The sequence below is a fragment of the Tachysurus vachellii genome, chromosome 13 (genome assembly GCF_030014155.1).
Source record: "Tachysurus vachellii isolate PV-2020 chromosome 13, HZAU_Pvac_v1, whole genome shotgun sequence".
NCBI lineage: Eukaryota > Metazoa > Chordata > Actinopteri > Siluriformes > Bagridae > Tachysurus > Tachysurus vachellii.
This window is the reverse complement of record NC_083472.1, coordinates 2,330,001-2,345,000: the sequence shown is the minus strand read 5'-3', so window position 1 is coordinate 2,345,000 and position 15,000 is coordinate 2,330,001. Positions and strand designations below refer to the sequence as shown.

At 45.7% G+C, this 15,000-nt stretch overlaps 1 protein-coding gene across 1 annotated transcript in view; it reads left to right on the top strand.

Moving 5' to 3' along the window:
• tmtc3 (transmembrane O-mannosyltransferase targeting cadherins 3) overlaps nt 1-15,000 on the top strand; it is a 37,328-nt gene that overhangs the window by 10,817 nt on the left and 11,511 nt on the right. The window contains exons 4-9 of the mRNA XM_060885013.1: nt 797-896; nt 2,394-2,509; nt 3,266-3,438; nt 6,052-6,304; nt 11,107-11,255; nt 12,988-13,108. Of these exons, the coding sequence (XP_060740996.1) occupies nt 797-896; nt 2,394-2,509; nt 3,266-3,438; nt 6,052-6,304; nt 11,107-11,255; nt 12,988-13,108 (912 nt within the window). The remainder of the gene's footprint in view (nt 1-796; nt 897-2,393; nt 2,510-3,265; nt 3,439-6,051; nt 6,305-11,106; nt 11,256-12,987; nt 13,109-15,000) is intronic.

Sequence of the window (15,000 nt, the reverse complement as noted above, 5' to 3'; positions counted from 1 at the left end):
TTTTATACTTTTGTTTGTTTGTGTAATTTTGATCCTTTTCTGATTTACATTTTTCTGAACTATTTGTAGAATTATTTTATTTATTTATTTTTGTTAATAAAAACAGTTATTTATGCATCTGCCACAGACCAAAGCCAATAAAATATATTTACTAATTTCATCATTTTAACAACAGTTACGAACAGCGTCTGGTGTTTAAAGGTCGATTCATCGTCGCCGTGATGTTTTTTGCTGGTGGGCTGCCTTTCGTGGCGAGAACCTGTCAAAACTCCGCTCGTTGACCGTCACGATGACTATAAACATGTCCCAGGCCACCAGATTAGCCGCCATGTTAAAGATCAGGAGAACAAAATGCTGTATCTGCTTGTTCTCATTCTCATTGTACCAGTTTAACAAACACGTCATTCTTTTGCTGCTGTTTCTTGGAGCCTGCTCTGACTTGCCATCTACGAGGTCCTCTGACTCACTCGAGTGTGTGTGTGTGTGTGTGTGTGTGACAGCAGCTGTTGGCCCTGGATTCATCTTCAGCGAGGCCCCTGGTTCTATCGTGATATAACGCTTGGTCTTGTTTTATTTCCTTCGTCCCGGTTTGTGAGTTGCTCGTTACGCACATGTATGTTTGCACCACTAGATGTTTAATAAGCATCAGTGTCAGAAATCAGCTCGAACTCTGGTTCAGGTTTTTATAAATGTTCCTCGAGGTGTATAACTCGACAGGTTCCTCACTCCTGAGCACCACACACGTTATCCCAGGGTTGTAAACCGATCTCACGTTGTTCGTTTGTTTCCCCTCCAGGTCACGGGCGTCGTGGGCCGAGCCGAGCTGCTGTCCTCCATCTTTCTCCTGGCGGCCTTTCTGGCCTACACCAAGTCGAAAGGCTCCGATCGCTCCATCGGTAAAACATGTGATTAGCTTGTTGATTGTTTATTTAAAAGATTCCTAATCAGGTTTGGTGACACGCTCTCGGCGTTTCCCTCCCAGACAGATTCAGGTTGTATACGCTGCGTAAACGTTCAGAACAGCATGTACTGTTCTCGTCCTATCACGTTATGTGAGTTTGATCTCAGCGCAGTTGTACAGACTAAATGAATAAATACACACGTCAGAAGGTGTCACACATCAGACGGGGGTGCAGCTGCAAATAAGGGTTAAATTATTGTCTGCTTAGCGTTTCTATAGTAACAGCTCATTCACAGGGGTTTTCTTTAGGGAGACAGGTGTTGTTTATTTCTGTCTGCCTCTCTGTGCGCCTCTCTGCCTGTCTGCCTCTCTCTGTCTGTCTGCCTCTCTCTGTCTGTCTGCCTCTCTCTGTCTGTCTGCCTCTCTGTCTGTCTGCCTCTCTGTCTGTCTGCCTCTCTGTCTGTCTGCCTCTGTGTCTGCCTGCCTCTGTGTCTGCTTAGCGTTTCTATAGTAACAGCTCATTCACAGGGGTTTTCTCTAGGGAGACAGGTGTCATTTATTTCTGTTTGCCTCTTTGCCTGCCTCTCTGTGCGCCTCTCTGTCTGTCTGCCTCTCTGTCTGTCTGCCTCTCTGTCTGTCTGCCTCTCTGTGTCTGTCTGCCTCTCTGTGTCTGTCTGCCTCTCTGTGTCTGCCTGCCTCTGTGTCTGCCTGCCTCTCTGCCTGCCTCTCTGTGCACCTCTCTGCCTGCCTGCCTCTCTGCCTGCCTGCCTCTCTGCCTGCCTGCCTCTCTGCCTGTCTGCCTCTCTGTCTGCCTCCCTCTCTGTCTGCCTCCCTCTCTGTCTGCCTCCCTCTCTGTCTGCCTCCCTCTCTGTCTGCCTCCCTGTCTGTCTGCCTCCCTGTCTGTCTGCCTCCCTGTCTGTCTGCCTCCCTGTCTGTCTGTCTGCCTCTCTGTGTCTGTCTGCCTCTCTGTGTCTGTCTGCCTCTCTGTGTCTGTCTGCCTCTCTGTGTCTGTCTGCCTCTCTGTGTCTGTCTGCCTCTCTGTGTCTGTCTGCCTCTCTGTGTCTGCCTGCCTCTCTGTGTCTGCCTGCCTCTCTGTGTCTGCCTGCCTCTCTGTGTCTGCCTGCCTCTCTGTGTCTGCCTGCCTCTCTGTCAGTCTGCCTCTCTGCCTGCCTCTCTGTCTGTCTGCCTCTCTCTCTGCCTGCCTCTCTCTCTCTCTCTCTCTCTCTCTCTCTCTCTCTCTCTCTCTCTCTCTCTCTGTCTCTCTCTCTCTCTCTGCTCTCTCTGTCTGTGTTTGTGTCTGTCTGTGCATCTGTCTGTCTGTGTCCGTCCGTGTGTTACATGCAGACAAACACATTGTGCGTGTGTGTCTGTCTGTCTGTATGTCTCTGTGCGCACGTCTGTGCTAATCTGTGTCTGTTTTTAAAAAAAAAACCTATATAAATATAAAGAACCCCTGGTGTTGATTAAACCCCTGTGTGTGTTTGTGTGGCAGTGTGGATGCCCATTGTTCTGACCGTGTTCCTGGTTGCCGTAGCGACTCTATGTAAAGAGCAGGGAATCACCGTGATCGGGATTTGCTGCGTGTACGAAGTTTTTGTAGCCCAAGGGGTAAGACGTCTCTGTCACACTTGCATCAGAACCAAATGCTGAATCCGATCCAATATTTTAATCAGATATATTTTACTATTATAATAGTGTGTGTTTATACTATAGCTGACTCAGTTGTGTCTTTAGGATGATGATGATGATAATGATAATGATGATTGTTAAAGCAGCAGTACTAGTGAAAGTGCCTACAGTGCCTACAGTAATAATAATGCGGTCATGTGCTATAATAACTTTGGTATGTTTTGGTAAGTAACAATAATTATAGAGAATAATGAGTATAATTATGAATTATCAGCTACAAATATAGAGGAGCTGAAAATATTTTAACGCCAAAATTTGCCCCAGATTTTCTGTTTGCTTTGTTAAATCGACGCATGTTTTTTTTATTTTATTATTTTTTTAAGTTATTTAATTTAATAATAATAATAATAAAAAAACATTTTGTCGTGCTTTCTTTCTTTTCTTTTCCGTTAAACCATTAGACCTGTTTGTTTACACGTCCCCGGACTGGAGCCTGCTGAAATACTTCATAAAGCGAACAAAATCATATCCAAACGTTGCAAATCACTCCTCACCCCAGCGCTAGCATTTCTGTGTTAATTATCTGCTTGTTATTTTTAATAATGGTATAATTTGTCTGTGCTCCTTGCAGCTAACCTAGAGTCTGTACAGTATTATAGATGATAGCAGATAATACACAGGTTACAGATAATTTATTTTGTCTGGCGTCTTCCCCTCCCTCTGTCTGTAACGCAGTTCACCTTGCCCTTGCTGATGGAGATGGCGCTGCAGGTGGTACGAGGGAAGGATATGTTTCCGTACGCTGTGCTGCAGACCTTGCTGAAGTTGGTGGTGCTGGTCATCAGCACGCTGCTGCTGGTTATAGTGCGAGTGCAGGTCATTCAGTCGCAGCTGCCCGTCTTCACCAGGTGAGCTAATCTTAAAACGGGTGGAATTTATAACCCCAGTGTTCTGGGCTCCCAACCCCAGTGTCCTGGGCTCCCAACCCCAACCCCAGTGTCCTGGGCTCCCAACCCCAGTGTCCTGGGCTCCCAACCCCAACCCCAGTGTCCTGGGCTCCCAACCCCAGTGTCCTGGGCTCCCAACCCCAGTGTCCTGGGCTCCCAACCCCAACCCCAGTGTCCTGGGCTCCCAACCCCAACCCCAGTGTCCTGGGCTCCCAACCCCAACCCCAGTGTCCTGGGCTCCCAACCCCAACCCCAGTGTCCTGGGCTCCCAACTCCACATGTCTTGGTTTACAATCCCACTATTTAAGATGGTAGGAAATGCCAGAACTTGAAGTGAACCCATACCGATACTTGGAGAACTTTTGTATAGACAGTAACACAATCTGAGGATTAACCCGGGAACGCTGAAGCTGTGAGACTGCAACGTTACTCGCCAAATTCTTTCAGGAATTCCTCAGCCGTTCCTCAGGAATTCTTTTCCTTGTATGAAAGCCCGGGGTCAGGGCACAGGACCAGACACAATACAACTGTGAGCAAAGAGGGTTGTGCAGAGTGGCTGGAATCCTGGAACGAACTATTCTGGAATGAACTATTGGGTTTATGGATAAAACCAGAACTCTGAGGTGACTGTGAGCCTTCACAGAGCAGTGCGTTAAAGTTTGTACGCCCCCGACGACATAGGGAAATTTTATATGCATTTGTTTTTTTCTAGAGATCGAAAGTCAATTGAAAATCAATAAAAAATAAATTCAAAAATTCTGATGAATAAAATGAATTCTGTGCTCTTTAGGATTTCTTGTGCATATTATACAAAGAATACAAAAGCTGCCATGGATTCTTGGTCCTTATCCTTGTTAGAAGAGTTGTGTCCATGCATGCACATAGACTCGAGAGCCTTCAAGCTGATAAAAAAAAACAGAAACTTTCTACAGGATGTGAAAAAGCGCTTACCGTGTCACGCCACAGTGGATTTGTATTACCCGCTGTTATTTTTACAGCCCCTTCAGTAGTAAATAAAAGACACCATAATCTTTATAATCTGTAAAAGGCAGTGGAATGCTCAGTCTGCAGACTTGCTTCCTCGTGTAACTTAAAACTAATCTTGTCTGAATAGTACCATAAGAGATCATTCACTCCAGTGTTGTCGTTTTTTTTTTTTTTTTTGTACAGCTTTAAAAGCTTATGACACTTTTGCGGATTCTTTTTTGCTCGGTCAAAGAAACGAGTGGCGTTTCACCGACAGACGCCTTTTTAAGTTTGAGAGGACGTGTAACGATCGCCGTGTCGTTTTCCTGCAAGAAGAGACGAAGGCATGAGAGCTTGTGATGCTCGAGTCAGAAAGGCACAAGTCACCGCTGCCAAAATGCCTATTAGTGTATTGGCAAGTCTTCACAGAACATGTGTCAGATTCAAAGACAGCGCATCAGTGAAATGGCATTTATTAGAGCGATAATAACAAACCGGATAAATAACTACCCAAGTGTTTGGAAACGATTAACCCTCAGAGCTCGGTACCTGTTGTGTTTGCTTTCACAACCGAACATCTCGCAGCACACTCTGCCCTCTTCCGCATACGCCGGTGCAGACGGTCGCCTAGTGCCACCGTGATTGACACGGGACACGGAGCATGCCCCGCCCACCTCCTGAAAGGTTTTCGAGGTGACGAAGCTTGATGCTGGAGACTCCTTTCATAAATCTGAGAACAAACCTTAGTCTCCTTACAGAGTGCTTTTAACGAAACCATTTCAAGATTATTAAAATGAAGGATACGTCTAAGGCACCGTCTCAGCTTTTGGGGTTTTGTTTAATCACATATTTTATTTCATTTGGAAGAGGGTTATTTAAAAAAAAAGAAAGAAAAGCTTGTAATCCAGAACATGCACTTCCTTAAGTATCTACAGAGGAACTGACAGAACAGATGTTCCAATGTGAAATGCTTTCATTTATTCTCTCAGTGGCTCCAGTGGCCTCTTCCCGTCAAACATTGCTTTAAACCAACTGTCTGTGGTCAGATCTTTTATTGTGCCTGTGTGTGCGCGCCTGCGTGTGTGTGTGCGCGCCTGCGTGTGTGTGTGCGCGCCTGCGTGTGTGTGTGCGCGCCTGCGTGTGTGTGTGCGCGCCTGCGTGTGTGTGTGCGCGCCTGCGTGTGTGTGTGCGCGCCTGCGTGTGTGTGTCCGCGCCTGCGTGTGTGTGTCCGCGCCTGCGTGTGTGTGTCCGCGCCTGCGTGTGTGTGTGCGCCTGCGTGTGCGTGTGCGCGCCCGCGTGTGAGTGTGCGCGCCTGCGCCTGCGTGTGCGTGTGCGCGCCTGTGTGTGGGCGTCTGCGCGTGCGAGCGTGCGCGCATGCTGTGTGTGTATGTGCCTGTGAATGTTTGTGTGTGTGTGTGTGTGTGTGTGTGTGTGTGTGTGTGTGTGTGTGTGTGTGTGTGTGTGTGTGTGTGTGTGTGTGTGTGTGTGTGTGTGTGTGTGTGTGTGTGTGTGTGTGTATGTGCCTACTGTTTGTTTGTGTGTGTGTATATGCCTACTGTTTGTGTGTATTGTGTTGAACACAGCATCTTATTTGTTTGTTTGTTGCAGGTTCGATAACCCGGCAGCCGTCAGCTCCACACCGGCTCGCCAGCTCACCTTTAACTACCTGCTTCCTGTAAACGCCTGGCTCCTTCTCAACCCCTCAGAGCTGTGCTGTGACTGGACCATGGGCACCATTCCTCTGGTGGAGTCTCTGCTAGACCCACGCAATCTGGCAACCCTGGCCTTCTATGTGCTGTTGGTCCTCCTGGCCTATCACAGCCTGCGCCACGCCCACAGCTCCGCCAAGACCGTCCTCATGGTAAAGCCGATCGACACGTGATCTTCACCTGGCACCATGTGTACATTAATATCACTAATAATCATGTGCGTGTGTGCGCTGTGTGTGTGTGTGTGTGTGTGTTCCCCTCTCGTTCTCCCGTCAGTGTTATAACAGTCTATCTTCTTGTTGTGCTGATACATGTGTTTGACCCCTGACAGTTCCTGCAGTTGCACAAGTTTAGAAAATTGCTGCTTCTTGTCTCGTGTGTTTACAAGAGAAAGAAAGACGAGTTCAACTTGATAAGTTCTCATGCGATAACATTCAGAGCAGTTCATCATCTGGGTGTCTCCGACAAACTTCCTTTCTCCGCTGGATATCCGTTGACACGTCGAGACCACAAATCAGCGCTAATGGACAAAGCCAGAGTTTGCTTTGGTCCACACTGTTATGCTCTGTAAGTTGCATAAGGACGCTAATCTGTTTGGACTGGCCGCGTTTAGCCGATCTCAAGATTCCCAGCGTTTTGGACCCTTGGACACTCGGCCTTATCCAGTTGGCAGTCATTCATTTTCCGGGAATGTCTGCGCTCATCGTGCTAACATTACAGCACGCACCCTGTAAACTTCTCTGAACGCTTTGATCGCTATTGATGTGTGGTTTTAAATCCATGTTTGTTTTGGCCCGAGGTTCTCTTCTACGATTGGACGACTATGACTACGATTCTCACGTCCTTTTCGCACCTAGACGCGTGTTTTCCGACCCGTCGGTTTTCTTTTTGACGCCGTTTGAAGTCGCCGCCAAAGATCACGTTTCCCAAAAGGCGCTGTCCGCCTAGATGAACGACCCGGTTATTGATAATGAAAACGCACGACGTTTATCTTGTGCCTTGTGTAGTTCAGTAAACGTATAAATTTTGTGAGGACACGGAAAACAGATGTGCCGAAGGGTAAAAGACGAGGGTTGGTCTTGCAACAGGCCGCCGTAACAAAGCGTGCTATTTATCAGAATGAGTCAGTTGGAGCTTTCTTAGTGAAGCTGTTGATGTAGAAACCTCTTAATTCCATTTATCATTGAGTGTGTGTGTGTTTTGTGTGTGCGAGTGTGTGCGAGTGCGTATGTGTGTTTTGTGTGTATGTGTGTTTTGTGTGTGTGTTCGTGTATGTGTGTGTATGTGTGTTTTGTGTGTGTGTGTTTGTGTGTATATGTATGTGTGTGTGTATGTATGTATGTATGTGTGTGTTTTGTGTGTGTGTGTATGTGTGTGTTTGTATGTATGTGTGTGTTTTGTGTGTGTGTATATATGTGTGAGTGTGTGTGTGTGTGTATGTATGTATGTGTGTGTTTTGTGTGTGTGTGTATATATGTGTGTGTGTGTGTGTGTGTGTTCATTTCAGTGAAACCATTTAAAAAAAGCACAGGTTTCGACCTGCGACAGGATTCTCTTGACCCTAATCGTCTACTTGGGTTAAGTTTATTTATGGAGTCGTTCTGCTAATTGTTCTCATGGCCCAGGTTTCAGACAAAGCCGTGCGAATTCAGCAGCGATTAGCGTTGAGAACGGCGCAGTCCTGTCTGAACAGGAACAATGAGAGCATTTAGTGCGGCGCTGCTCAGCAGTCGGGCTCTTCGTGGCCTGGTGCACTTGAAAGAGCCACTTCTTTGGTTAATCCCTGATTTGATTTAGAACCTCTGTTTCCGCTTCCTCTTCTAAATCGCTCGGCTCAAATGCAATTTCTATTGACCCTAATACTTAGAGAGAGGAATACGGCGTGTAATACGAGTCTGGGTTCAAGGTACAGAGACGGTGAACTCGGCTACAGCGTAATGCTATGCAAATCTGGTCCTGATATTACTGTGTGTGTGTGTGTGTGATGTGCTGAAGGAGTCTCCAGTGTGTGTATGTGTGTGTGTGTGATGTGCTGAAGGAGTCTCCAGTGTGTGTATGTGTGTGTGTGTGTGTGTGTGATGTGCTGAAGGAGTCTCCAGTGTGTGTGTATGTGTGTGTGTGTGTGTGATGTGCTGAAGGAGTCTCCAGTGTGTGTATGTGTGTGTGTGTGTGTGATGTGCTGAAGGAGTCTCCAGTGTGTGTGTATGTGTGTGTGTGTGTGTGTGTGTGTGTGTGTGTATGATATGCTGAAGGAGTCTCCAGTGTGTGTGTGTGTGTGTGTGTGTGTGTGTATGATGTGCTGAAGGAGTCTCCAGTGTGTGTGTCTGTGTGTGTCTGTGTGTGTCTGTGTGTGTCTGTGTGTGTCTGTGTGTGTCTGTGTGTGTGTCTGTGTGTGTGTGTCTGTCTGTGTGTGTCTGTCTGTGTGTGTCTGTCTGTGTGTGTCTGTCTGTGTGTGTCTGTCTGTGTGTGTCTGTGTGTGTCTGTGTGTGTCTGTGTGTGTCTGTGTGTGTGTCTGTGTGTGTGTCTGTGTGTGTGTCTGTCTGTGTGTGTCTGTGTGTGTCTGTGTGTGTCTGTGTGTGTCTGTGTGTGTCTGTCTGTGTGTGTGTCTGTGTCTGTCTGTGTCTGTCTGTGTCTGTCTGTGTCTGTCTGTCTGTGTCTGTGTGTGTCTGTGTCTGTGTGTGTGTGTGTGTGTATGTGTGTGTGTGTGGACCGAAACTGGGTTGAAAAGGTTTTGTGCTCTTGAATGAAAGCTGACAGTTCCTTATTTTCACTGGTTTCGTGAGAGTTTGTTCTGTACAGAACACACAATATTTACTGTGGATATTAAACACTTCTACACACTGCAGCTAAAAGTGCAACAAAAGCAGGACAAATCCTTGTGCACTCATGTGATCTAGCAAGCAAGTGAGTTTCAGTGAACAAACAAAGCCTTTTATGTGACATTAACTGAAATGGATGAACAGAATAAACTGGTTATATAAGTTTGCACCCCTTTAACACTGGCCCATGTGATCGTCCACAGGACGAGTAATAATATAATATTGTATTATTCTGACGAGCTCCGTATGAAGATCAGCTGTACGTCTACTTTGTCCTGACATATTGGTCTCATCTGGCCGCCGAAGCGACGACATTACAGCATGAGGCGTGTATAGGACCTCGCTGTGGACAGGGAAGAGGGAAGAATTTCCAAAGACAGCTGTCGGTTCACTTATCCATCAATCCATCTAAGCAGCTCTCCATCCATCCATCCATCCATGCAAGCAGATCTTTTTCCTGCCATCTATCCAAGCAGCTCTCTATCTATCCATCCATCCATCCAAGCAGCTCTCCATCCATCCATTTAAGCAGCTGTCTATCCTTCCATCTGTCCCTCTTTCCATCTGAGCAGCTGTTCATCCGTTCATCCATCCATCTAAGCAGCTTTATATCCATCCATCCATCCACCCATCCATCCATGCAAGCAGATCTTTTTCCTGCCATCTATCCAAGCAGCTCTCTATCTATCCATCCATCCATCCATCCATCCATCTAAGCAGCTTTATATCCATCCATCCATCCATCCATCCTTCCAAGCAGCTCTCCATCCATCCAAGCAGCTCTCCATCCATCCACCCATCCATCCAAGCAGCTCTCCATCTATCCATCCATCCATCCATCCATCCAAGCAGCTCTCCATCTATCCATCCATCCATCCATCCATCCATCCATTCATCCATCCATCCTCCCACCCAAGCAGCACTTTTTCTTGCCATCTATTCAAGCAGCTCTCTATCTATCCATCTAAGCAGCTGTCATCCATCTCTCCATTCATCCATCCATGTAAGCAGCTATCCATCCGTCCATCCATCTAAGTAGCTGTCTATCCATCTATCCAAGTAGCTGTTTTTCTATATGTCCATCCATCTATCCATCCATGCATCCATCTAAGCAGCTGTCTATCCTTCCATCTGTCCCTCTTTTCATCTGAGCAGCTGTTCATCTGTCCATCCATCCATCTAAGCAGCTTTATGTCCATCCATCTATCCATCCATGCATCCATCTAAGCAGCTGTCTATCCTTCCATCTGTCCCTCTTTTCATCTGAGCAGCTGTTCATCTGTCCATCCATCCATCTAAGCAGCTTTATGTCCATCCATCCATCCATCCATCCATCCATCCATCCATCCAAGCAGCTCTCTCCATCCATCCATCCATCCATCCATTCAAGCAGCTATCCATCCATCCATCCATCCATCCAAGCAGCTCTCCATCAATCATTCTAAGCACCCATTCAAGTGTAGATTCCATTCAAGTATTCATTCATCCAAACCTGCACTCTTTCAAATTAAAATTCAGATTTAAATGACTGATGCACTTCTATCCATCCACCCATCCAATCTATCTCTCCAAAGATACAGCAGATGATGAATGTTTTGGAGCGGTCCAGGTTTAAATCTGTGGTGTGCCAAGTTAATAGACACAAGATTCTTGAATGAAGTACTAGTTAAGGGGAGTGGCTTATTTATTCATTTCTTCACTTGTCACAGGGGTGTGTATACTTTTAATGCCCAGTGAATGGTCTTTAATCGTAACAATAACAGTCCAAAAGCGAGGGACAAAATCGTAACAAGAAAATGGACAGTAGGTCAGAAGAACCGAGACGTGAAACACATGGAAACTAGCAAGATGTCTGTAAAATATAAAAAAAACTCATATTGAGCATTAAATATTAGTACTTTTAACAATTTAGTTTTTTTTTCTTTGTTTCTCCTTCATTCTGTTCGCTCTGCATCGAGACGTCTCACCCTTTCCGTTCCGTCTGCTTGGATCTTTTTTTACAGCACCTACAGTACAGGATGTTAGCCGTAGCCTACACACCTAGCTCCTAGCCGTAAGGTCACGTATCAGTAAGCGTGTGTAAGCTGCCGCTAATCCTGTGAGACTAATTACTGACTCTCGTGTCTCTTCCTCAGGCTCTCTCTCTGCTCGTCCTCCCGTTCATCCCAGCGTCCAATCTGTTCTTCCCCGTGGGCTTCGTGGTGGCCGAGCGCGTGCTCTACGTCCCCAGCATGGGCTTCTGCGTCCTGGTGGCTCACGGCTTCAAGAGCCTGGCGTTACGAGGGTAAATCTTTTACATCTACCACTGAATAGTAATAGATCATTTAATAAGCAGCTGATGAAAATCAATGACGTATTAATAAATGATGAAGTGGGATGAAGTTCAAAGAGTTGGTAAGACATGGAAAGACATTTCACCTCCGACGGTTTGACGCTTTTCGTCGATGTTCTGCATAAACGTCTTCAAACCGAACACCGTCTCCATAGCAACGATAACACACTTTTTTTTTTTTTCCTTTTCAGTTTTTTAGCACACTAACGCAAAGCGCCGGCCCAGTACAAGAATCGACACATTCTGACCAATCAGAATCGAGAATAAAACATTCCTGGTTGCATAAGTTTGCACACCCCCAAACCACTACTTTGATGAATTACATCTCGACTCTGCTGCCAATATTTTCCTGATCTTTCTTGCAAAACCATTTCGCGATCCATCAGAATCAGATTGTAATGGAATCTCCTGTTCACCGCCTGCTGCGGGTCACCCCACAGATTTCAGTAGGTTTCAGGTCTGTGCTCTGGCTTAAATATATTCAGTCTTCTTTTGTTCCTTTGTTGATGTGGATGTGTGTGTCGGGTCATTTGCTGAAAGTTCTGCACAACAGTATTTGAGCTCTTCATGATTTCCTCCATCATGATAAAGGGAAGCAGCTCTAAAGCATGATGCTAACGCCACAACGTCTCCTCATACCATTACACTTTGTGCCACATGCTTTGAGGTTATTTAGTTCAGCTCGGACGTTTGCTTTTTCCCCTTTATGAGAGGTCTTCCACAGTTCAGGCGTGAAGAACGAGAGAATGTCCCCAGTTAGAAAGGGGTGCACATACTTATTCCCTTAAAGGTGGGGTCTCCGTTGTTTTGAGAAATGCTTCAGAAAACTGAGTCGGGACGACAAACAAAACAAAAACAAAACTAACGTGTAGCCAATGAGCAGAAAGGGGCGTGTCTTGTCAATATGGGGCGGAGAGAGTGTTCAGTGCGCATGTGTGACATTAGCAGAAAGCGGTTTTAACATTGACATGGAGGATAAAAACAAAGAAAGAAACCGAAGAAAGACTTACGATAAGGTAAGAAGTAGGACGTGTTAATATAGGATCAGCTTTCCAGCTCTGGAGAGAACTGAACGTCTTCCACGTGAAACGGAGCTAAACCTTTCACGGTACAACACACAGTACTACAAAAACACATCTGTAGTACCATAGTATTACTCATTGTGTTTATTGATAAAAATATCCCCTCGGTCAGCTGCCCCAACAGGTTCCGCCATAATAGTTGTCTGGTGTATGTGTGGGGGCGGAGCTATCAAAACAGGGGTGGGACCCATCTGGGTTAGGGGCGTGTTTGTTTTGGTGATTTCAAATGTTAACATCGGCTTTCAAACAACGGAGACCCCACCTTTAAACTCTGGTATTGTTTTACACCTTCATATTTAAACGTTATAATTTATCCTGTTGTTTTTTTAATTAATCTAAAGTAGGATGATGATGGACACAATTTTTTCTCCCCACAGGCTACATTTGATATATCAACAGAATTCCATTCTTGAAATAAACAAAGCAGTGCATTCTGGGGGAAAGAAAAGTCTGCATGGAAACACAAATATACGTTTGTTTTTCAAAAGCCCGGTTGTCTCATCTGGCTTTAATTACGAGAGGCGTTTTCTAGATAATAAAACACTATTAAATTCTTGTACACAAGTGTGTTTTATTCAACAGCTTTTATTCAACACCTTTAGGACTCTGAAGAAAGTCTCCTGGTTGTTTATGGGCGTTCTTCTAATCACGCACGCTTTGAAGACCTTCTCCAGGACGTGGGACTGGGAGTCGGAGTACACGCTGTTCACCTCGGCCCTGAAAGTACGCCTCTGTTTCGTTTGTGGGTTTTTTTGTAATACGCTCTTTCTCAAAGTAAATTTCTAGCATTTAGAACGATTTCATTCCATTTCCTCTGCAAGACTTGACTAAGCCTAGCGGTTAAGGTGTTGGGCTACCAATCGGAAGGTTGTGAGTTCGATTCCTACGTCCACCAAACTGCCACTGCTGGGCCCCTGAGCAAGGCCCTTAACCCGCAATTGCTCAGTTGTATAAAAATGAGATAAAATGTAAGTCGCTCTGGATAAGGGCTTCTGATAAATGCTGTAAATGTAAATGAGGGGAAATAATTAGGATTCTTAGGATAATTCTCCTCGATTATAAACAGGACACGTCTACGCCAGGCTCCGCCTCTACGCTCACCGGGTTTTAACTCAAATCGTCTCAGCACTCTAACGACGGTGATGAAATAATCAGTTATTTGAACGTTTAAACATTAAAATTCTTTGTCCTCACTGGCCGTATCGAGCGTCTAAGCGCTCTTCATCGTTGATGATGGAGCGTCTGAGCAGGAACATGGTTGACAGTTCGATTAAACTGAACCCGTAAACGCAGAGGGAACATAAATGAAAACATTTCTCCGAGATAGACATTTTCTCAAAGTTGAGACATCAAACTCTTCTCGGCGGGAGTCCTCCGTTTTCCACAGAACCTCATTTAATAACATTTTTCTTCAGTATTCGCCTCAGCAGCCATTCTTTTTTTAATCATTTTTCATTTTTTTTTCCCTACTTTTCCACATCAATATCACAGACGACCAAAACCACATGCGAGCGACATATGGTGTTGGTCAGCCTCCATCTGAATATCCAGAGAAGATCGATTGCAGTAAAACACAGTCTGACTCTGATTCCACTCAGGAGGAAAACCAAGGTTCAAGGGTTTCAGGTTCATGACCCGAGAGGTGTTAAGAAAAAAGTATTTAAAAAACGTTTTTTTTATTATTAGGTCATCCTCATTAGGAGTTTAATCAGTCATGAAGGTCTTCAAGGCAGAAGTGTAACATTGGGAGTTCAAGGACGCACGATGTTCACGAATCCGTTCGATTCACCAATCACGAAGAAAATTTACGACTGCTTAAAAGACGCACGTTTGTGTCTGAATGTATATGTATAAAACTAAATACATCTACATAACTGCTATAAAGAGGGGGCACGGTGGCTTAGTGGTTAGCACGTTCGCCTCACACCTCCAGGGTTGGGGGTTCGATTCCCACCTCCACCTTGTGTGTGTGGAGTTTGCATGTTCTCCTCGTGCCTCGGGGGTTTCCTCCGGGTACTCCGGATTCCTCCCCCGGTCCAAAGACATGCATGGTAGGTTGATTGGCATCTCTGGAAAATTGTCCATAGTGTGTGAGTGTGAGAGTGAATGAGAGTGTGTGTGTGCCCTGTGATGGGTTGGCACTCTGTCCAGGGTGTATCCTGCCTTGGTGCCCAATGACGCCTGAGATAGGCACAGGCTCCCCGAGACCCGAGGTAGTTCGGATAAGCGGTAGAAGATGAATGAATGAATGAACTGCTATAAAGAGAGGTTTAAAATTGTAAACAAACTGGAGTACAGGTTCACCCTGTCTTAATGACTGAACAACCAGAGTCTTGCAAAATTCTCTTTTTATCCCGAAATAGAGCTCCAAAGTCGGCTAAATCGCCCGACTTCCTCAAGCCTCTCTCAGGCACCGTAGATCACTGGTGTCGTCACAAACCTATCCAAGAGCTTTGGGACACTTCTGACGTGTCCCATGTAACCATGTAACATACGTTCGACATGTATTTGTCAGGTCCAGCGTGGGCTATTCCAACGTCATTACATGGCTCTTTGGGAACTCTGGTGTTCAAGACTGACGAGTTCTATGATGTGAGTCACACATTCCCATGATG